We start from the raw sequence: 8701 nt of genomic DNA, 5'->3' as shown, positions 1-8701 counted from the left end.
TGGAAAAATGATATGTTTGATATTATTTTTCAACATTTATATCTATTATAAAAAGAGGAATTTTTTCTTTAAACTTTATATGTATTTGAAATTTCTATGACTTTTCACCTTACTACTACATTTCAAAAGACATTTTATAATTAATTGATTCATTGAAATTTAATGTTAATTATAATGGTTAATCATTATAATTTAATTATTTTATTTAATTTTATGTAATATATTTGCTATAATTTAAGTCACCATAGTTTTAACGCTGCCCAACGCACGTAAATTCACTTAGTTTATAAGTAAACGAGTTGAGAAAAATCTCTTTTAAAGTGTTAATAGAATAATAAAAAAATGCAATTCTAACACAGCGGTATCATGTGGTGCCCTCATCTTTGAGGTCGAGGGTTCAAGTTCCGTCGTGGACGTAGGTGAATTTAGATGTTAGTTTAGGAGTAGATTATATATTATATTTGCGGTTAAAAAATGATTTAATTCGCGCAAAACTAGTAATGTTGTTAGTACTACTTTGGTCCTAAATAAAACGAACTGATATACTTCATACAAAAAAACCATTTTATTGCATAAAAAAAAAAAAGATGAAACCACGTTGCAAAAAACAAGCATTTAGCCCATTCTTTCATATTAGTGACATAAGCTTAATTATATCACATATAAAAAGATAAACATTACTGGAAATGGTCGAGAAATTACACAAGTTGGGTATTTTTAGTTATGATTTACAAAGCGACAATCTTTTCGCACCTCGCCTTCTTCCTCGCTTATCGGGTTGTTCTCTGACAAAGTGAGAAGAGCCTTAGCAAACTGATCGTGAAAGTAATCATTATCAGCTGCCATTTTGTCAACATATGGAGATGTGATCGGGTTCGAAACAAGTTGTTGATCAACGATAAGCAGTCCCTTGTTATTTTTGATGTTCTTGTAGTACATGTTGTCTAAAATCATTGGTGTTTGTAGGTCACTCCTCGAGTATTCCACTGCAAGAGGGTTAGGGTCAGGATGGGGACAACGACGCTTCAGATACTCAGCAAAATTCGGGTCTAAGGTCGGGTCAGCAGTTGGATAGAGTCTATCAACAAGGTTGATGCAGTGGACCCTGCCTACTGAGTGAGCACCTGTCATAAACGAAATGACTATTATATAATGGGAACCCTTATATAATAATACTTTGTTTAATTATATTCATTATCCTTTTTATATTTATTTATCTCGGACCCCAAAAGGTCGAGTCCCGACACTCCAATCGACACATACATAATAGCCTAAAGCCCATTATGTGAGGTAAATAAGAAATTTAGCAGTTTATAGATCGAGAAATTGATTGGTTACCAATGAGCTTCCCTAATTGGGAAAATCCCAACAATATCATTGTCATTTGTCAAGCATGGAACTCACGTTATATGTTTTATCCCAAACTCCAAACATGTCACTTTGTGCTTATGTCACTTTGTGCTTGCTGCTCCCGTGAAGGCACATTTATTGATTTTGGTGTCTTTGGGACATTTCTATAATGATTATCCATTTTATCATATAATATTCATTGAACATGAGTACCTAAATTTTGTTTCAATACGTCTCTTTTTTATTTTTTCTAACAAATTTTTGATAATTCAAGATATGTACTCTAGGGTGGTGTTGACCAAATCGTGTGGAGTAATTACACATTTTTCAATAATTTGAAACTATATTATTGTGTCTCAATATTTCAAAATTTTAGAAAACAACTATTCTAACAACTATTCTTTTCTATACCCAATCTCATAATAAAATATTACAAAGATCAATTAGTTTAGCTACCATTATTATAGAAAGTATCTTATATATACTACGTTTTTATACCTTCTAAAACTTGATTCGTATGCAAATGAATATGATGTTAATATAAAACTTTAAAAAAAAAAAGTAAATATAAAAATTCTGATTTTTACCTAGGAGAGCGACTGTTCCTTCAACATCAATCCCTACGGACTGAAAGCGATCAAGAACATACAACATGCTATCGTTATGGTTAGGTAGCATAGCATCGATTTCTGCAAGATGACTTTCCTTGCTATCCTTTCGCCCAGTTTTCATCTCAATATGAGGTCCTCCTAGCTGCATGACACAAATAAATTAATAAATTAACACCAAATATATATATGAATCAAGAATTATATTGTGTATTTATAAAGAAAGATTAGAATAATTACAATTTACATACCATAACAATACCATCTCTAGCGGCAAGTGCAACAAGATCAGCACAAGAAACAGTCATGGGACATGAAGATTCAAGAGCATCTTTGATTGTGTTAATGTACTTGAAATTCCTCATTCCCATGTTTCTTTTTGATATCTTTTCTGATTGGATTCCATTTATGCTCTCCAATAATATTGATGCATCACATGACTGTCATTTCCGTTTATTAATTAGTGTATAATGTATAATTATAAGGTTATATATTTTCTTGAATTTCATAAATTTGACTCTAAGAAAATAAGGGTTAACAAGTAAATAAGTTGTACCTTAACCATGCAATCATGGAAGAGGGTTCTTAACCAAGAAACTGCGGTGTTTCCATGCTCTTTATACAAAGTTATAACAGTTTGTTTCACGATTTCTTCAGCGTTTGGACAACTTTCTGAGTAGTAATTCAGTTGTAATTCACTATGACCTTCAAAAAACAATATTAACTATGTAAATATAAACAATATTAATGACAATCGTAAAATTTATAATTTATGTATGTTAATACTGGTTTTCACGAAACAAACATAACAACATATGGAAGTAGATCTCTACTAAACAAAGCCAAAAATAATGCATTAAAAGTTAAAACACCCTTTTTTGCTTCTAAGACAGTTATTGAAACCTTCTAAAAATGAAAACTCTACCATGGTTACATAAAGTAAAAGCAAGAGTGTGGGGTAGAAATAAGAATACCCGAATAAAAATGGAGGAAAAAGAGAAAGATGCAAAGTAGTTTATGAGATGCCATAAGTTCAATGCTTTATAAGGTTGTACCTTTGAACAAGTATCTGAACTATCTAACCATCTTTATATAGGGGAGTCTTTGCAAGTGCAACTGAAAATTACAAGCATGCAAAGCTTGTCCACTTAGCCTATCTCTTTGACTTTGTTGTCCTATCCACTACTCATCCGAAACTAGTTGTTAAAATGCCATTCAATAAATAATAAGTCAGGTTTGAAAATTGAAAGATGTTATTAGTTTATATTGTGGGCCATGCTTCTATTTTTGAAGAAAAAGCGAAATTCTTTTTGGTTTATGTGAATGAAACAATTTCCTTTTTTCATACGGGATAGAGAATGCAAAGAATCAACATGTTACCCGAAGATGTTAAGCTTGATATATATATATATATATATATATATATATATATATATATATATATATATATATATATATATATATATATATATATATATATATATGGAGGGGTGGTTTAAAATCTTGAATATATATTTAATATGTAAATAAATGGATCGGTTCCATTGATATCTTGCATGATATCAAAGAGGCTGTTTAAGTTAGTTGTGGTTTAACATTATAGTCTATCCTTAGGCTATCTGGAGTGGTAGTTGTTCCACACGTGAAATGCGGAGTTGGACCCCTGGAGACACGTGAACACCGCCAGGGTGGGTGGGTTGGGTGTGACATGGGTGGTAATGCGGAAGAAGACGTGCAATATCATTGGCTAGCCTTTGTATTCGTCCGTTGCTCAATTTCGACCGTTTCAAGCATTTAAAAAAACCAATTCATTATTTCTTTAATTTCTCTCTTTATATACATTCATTTTACACATAATTTTCAAACTAAAACACACACTCTTTCAAAACAAACACACATATTCAACAAAAAACACTCTCTTCTCATATATTTTTTTATCTTCTACCTATGGATCTAAATCAAAATACCCCACCCACTCCAAATACAACAAACAAAATTACCAACAATCGTAAACCATTCGCCAACCAAAAAACGTGAGAAGTTTGTTATAATGCTCCAAAATGGGTCCTTTATCCGAAAACGACGCATCTGAGATCTACCACCGACTCCAACAAAAGGGCAAGAACTTCTGAGTCGGACATTGGTGTTAGTATCGACCTTAATGATGAGTTCGACGCCACCGAGGGGGAGGGTCCACTGGACGTCCAGCTTCGTCGACCACCGGACAAGGACAAGGCAAGAAAGGAGACGTCTTCAAGCGGAAAATCAACCAACGAGGACGTACGAGCGGAGAAAATAGACAAAACTGTAAGTTTTTTAGAAAGAAAATTTCTATCAACGGAAGAAGCTCGTCGGCGAAAAATGGCACTTACCGATATTCAAATTGTAAACACGGTACTGCTTCCGAATCTTAACCCGAAAAATTTAAGCATGTTTTTAAAAATTAACAAGTTCTTGACAAATATCGCAACTAGATTCTATATTTTTTATGTTTTTTTAGTAATTTAGGTTTACTTTTATATATATATATATATATATATATATATATATATATATTATGTTTTTTTAGTAATTTAGGTTTAATTTTCTATGTTTTTTTATATTTTTTTAGTAATTTAGCTTTAACTTTTTTTTTTAGGTTTAATTTTCTATTTTTTTAATTAATGTAACGTGGTTTTAATTAATGTAAAATATTTTATTATGTTTTTTATTTAATTTAATTATAAAAAAAAATATTGTGGAGTGGTAACCATTTCCAATGTATAGTGAATTGGTGGTGAGGTAGTGGTGGAGCTGATTTGTCGCTGTGTTGACAACGTTTTTCCAACGGCTTAACTGTGACCACTCCCCACAACCTTATCGAACCTTTGGTTTTATGGAGAGCCGAAAGCTAACTATTGGTATCTCTCTCTCTCAATACATTTTTAAAAAGATTAGGATTCACAACCGATTTTAATAATAATAATAATAATAATAATAATTCACATTTTTTTTATGTACAACACTAAAAGCTCATTGCATACAAACTTGGGTTTTTCTAGCATTTTGTATTAACAAATATGAATAAAAAATATACTTAATATATAAAGAAGTAAGTGAGTGGAGAAATTATATATATGGAAATTAAAAAGAAAATCAATTAGTAGTTGATTTTGGCGATTTGGGAGGTTCTTGAAATGATTAGAAAGACGCCAAGACGGCCGCCCCACCAACCGTTCTTCGGTTTAAAAAATTAAATGCCTTTGAGGAACAAATATGCAAAACCAAATTGTCACAAATAATTGTTGATTTGAATCTAGTTTAAGATTCTAAAAACAAATAAGTAGATTACAATTGTAAATTTTTTGAAAGAATATATCAAATTATATAGAAGTTTACAAATTAACTTGAGTTATTGTTTGTACTTGAATACTACATAACACAAACACCTAAGAAGCTAAGACTGTTTCCCAAAATATAGTGTTGAATCACATTAAGTGTTGAAGTCGTCTCAATATTTCTTAGGTCTATATCCATTATCAGAAACATAAAATCAATATTTTCAGTTATTATATTTTAAAAAATAAACAAACTAAAATATTTAAAACACCAAGGATTTACTTTTTGGAAAACAACATAGTTGGATAAGAACAAACTCCAACCTTTGAATGTGCAATCCCTAATTAGGTCACAATGCATGCTTTGGTCCAATTGTGGGATTCATCATTCACAACACCGAGATAATTTGTCAATGAAATTACACACTATGAAATATCAGAGTTATAATAAGGTTTTACTTCATTACAATAATATAGTAGTTATACATCCCAACAATATTTTCAATATTTATGTCACTTTTAAAAAACAACAAAAATTAGGGTTTCATATAACAGATGCATCATTTTGGACTTGGCACGACCATAATACTTCACTCGTTTTGATTTTCAAAATTCAGAAAATTATATGGGCTGTTATGTATGGGGATGGTCCATATTAAGTCCCAATATAAGGCCCATTACTTATATTAATCTTCGTATATGGGTTAGTCAAGTGACGTAATAACTGAAAGTCATATTCGATCTGTCACCACTAATTTTAACTTCATATGAAAGTATTATAAGAATAAGCCAATTTTAGAATTGAGATATTAATAAAAAGGACCCTATGTTAAATTACTGTTAAAGGAAATCACCCATACTACTACCTTACAAAATTGACCACCAGTATTGAAAACGGACCGTCCGAAATACATAGGACCCGGAACATTATTTGTGAGGCTGTGGATTCTAACAAAAATGACATCAACTTTGCTTAACTCATAGTAGTTAGGAGGTTGTTGTCCTAATGAGTGTAGCGGAGTGGGATGGTGAAGAGATTCAGATGTTTCCTGTGTGTTCTTTCTACCTTATACATTTTCACATTTTTTTTCATGTCATATAGTGGTAAAACAATTTCCGAAACGTAAAACCTAGTCCAAATATCAAATGAACTTATCTGCAACGTATATGGGTTTTTGTTTAAAATACGTATTAATTGAGTGTTTGTCAATAGTTAGGTTTCGATACACACTTTTGGGTTATGTAGCATTAATGTAACACTCTAAATTTTCAAACAAAATTTTCATTTTTAAAAGTTCACACAAAACATGGTTTAACATTTCTCATGCCAAATTGAATTTTTCTCAAACACAAAACATCAGAAATTGTTTGTCAATATCCCAGAATCCACATAAACACAAACCATCAAGCTCGTGTGTACAATCATGTCGGCGCCTTCCCGCGATCCTGAGATGTACCTGAAACAAATTTTACACAAACACTGTAAGCATGAAGCTTAGTGAGTTCCCAAAAATACCACATACACAAATAATTAGCCTCTCATGGCTATATCTCGATAAGGACCCGGTCATGTGTCTCAGTGAAGATCCACTAGACTCACGTCTCGGTATGGACCCTACGGTCATAACTCAATATATACACAGAATAATATAACAACATAAGTCACAAAGACAGAAGGCATAATAGCATATATCTCAGTATAAGAAAATAAGACCCTCCGGTCAATAACACAAATAAGACCCTCCGGTCAATAACACGAATAAGACCCTCCGGTCACACATAAATTACCACACAGATAAGTATAGTGAGAAGACTCACCTCGTGAAGTAAAACAAGTAAATTCCGCACCCGAACTGGGTTTAGACTCCGCCTAACATATGTCACATATACCTCTAATTAAAAATTGATATTAACAACCCTCAAAGATGTTGGCTAAGTCTCTCTACTAAACCTCATAAGGGTAAAAGACCATTTTAACCCTCCATGGCCTCCAAAGTCCTCAACTTGACCAAAACCCTAAAAGTCAATGGAAGTCAACACCCAGCGCGTATGTTGGGCGTACAACTGGTCATGCATGCATCGGGGTGGACTTAACGCTACGTTGAGCGTAACTGGGGTACGCATGACGTACGTCCCAAACTCACTTTTCTTACTCTCCTGGTCTTAATCCATTAAGACAATTGCTACAATCTCATATCTGGGCTAACTAGAGCCTATTACTTCACAAAGTTGGTGACTCTAAGCCTTAGCATGGCTGGACAAGTCTAAAACTAATAAACTCTGATCCTTTACTCACAAAGGTCCACATATCTCATGCATGGAGCGATCTTGACGACCAAGATCTCATTTTTATGAATCCAAACGACTAAAAACACTTAAAAGGACATGTATTATGCTCTGGAGTTCACCAAACTCATAAAGCTTCAAGCTTGTGACATAAACCCTAAAAATGGACCAAAACATGAACTAATCAAAACAATGAGAAAGCTTTGAGCTTGATACCTTTGGATGATGCACCAACCACAGAAAAACTCAGATCCAAAAGCTTGGACACTAGCTCTTCTTCCTTCAAGGCTCCTTCTTCACAAAAGAACTCCACAAGAACACCCAATAAGCCACAAATGCTCACACAAGCTATGGAAACAGGATTTAGGGTTTGAGGGGAATTGGAGGCTGGAAATCGTGGCTGGAAATGAGGCCATCATGTTCCTTAAATAGGGACACAAAAGACAATTAGGGTTTTCACTGTGAGCGTAGTACATCCAGCGTACCCTCTGGTACGCCCCGCGTACTAGGTGGCCTCCACTTTCATGATATGCACATGAGTACGCTGAGCGTACACATGCGTACGCCACACGTAGTCAACTGCCACCTTTTCTCAAATAAGGATTAATCTTGACAATGCAATAAAAGTTATGGTCATCGATGCATACCTTATTTCGGGATGTTAAAATTAGTTTGGTAGAATTGAGTATCTAAGATGTTTATCGTAGTCGGGACCTGAAAAACTAGCCCGAAACACATGTTCGGAACACTAACCTTTTTTTATAATGAACTATTTTGGAACACTTATTCTGAAATATTTTGTGCTAAATTGTTGTACGTATTTCAGCATGATTGTATGTATGAAACTTCAATGAACATGACATGCAAACCTACACCGGGTCAGAAAGTTATTGCGAAGCTACCCTGGCACATGAGGTGCTATTTAGGGAGTCGTGCTTTGGGATACGGGTGACAAAACTGCAAATTTGGTCCTTGTGGTTTGCAAAAATCTTTGGATGGGGTCCAAAAAGTTTCCAGCTTGCACAGAAGGTCCAAAATCAAGGTTTTTCTGGGTTTTTGGTCCAAAAAAATTTGAAATTACCGATTTACCCTTTTAATTTGAGTTTTATATTTTCTTTTCTTATTTAATTTAATAATTTA

The 8701-nt window shown here is 33.3% G+C and overlaps 1 protein-coding gene across 1 annotated transcript; it reads right to left on the bottom strand.

Annotated features, from left to right (window-relative positions):
- Positions 1-598: 598 nt before the first annotated feature.
- On the bottom strand, positions 599-3039 carry LOC145118499 (Peroxidase superfamily protein). The gene is made up of 5 exons (XM_079054202.1): positions 2933-3039; positions 2515-2663; positions 2210-2398; positions 1938-2103; positions 599-1124 (listed from the first exon to the last, which is right to left on the bottom strand). The coding sequence occupies exons 1-5, from the start codon at positions 2985-2987 to the stop codon at positions 718-720; spliced, it is 966 nt and encodes a 321-aa protein (XP_078910328.1). The 5' UTR covers positions 2988-3039; the 3' UTR covers positions 599-717.
- Positions 3040-8701: the final 5662 nt, after the last annotated feature.

Source organism: Lactuca virosa, chromosome 6 (genome assembly GCF_052849685.1).
Source record: "Lactuca virosa cultivar CGN04683 chromosome 6, Lactuca_virosa_CGN04683_v6, whole genome shotgun sequence".
Classification (NCBI taxonomy): Eukaryota; Viridiplantae; Streptophyta; class Magnoliopsida; order Asterales; family Asteraceae; genus Lactuca; species Lactuca virosa.
Note: the sequence above shows the minus strand (reverse complement) of the source record. Positions and strands in the feature narration are given on the sequence as shown.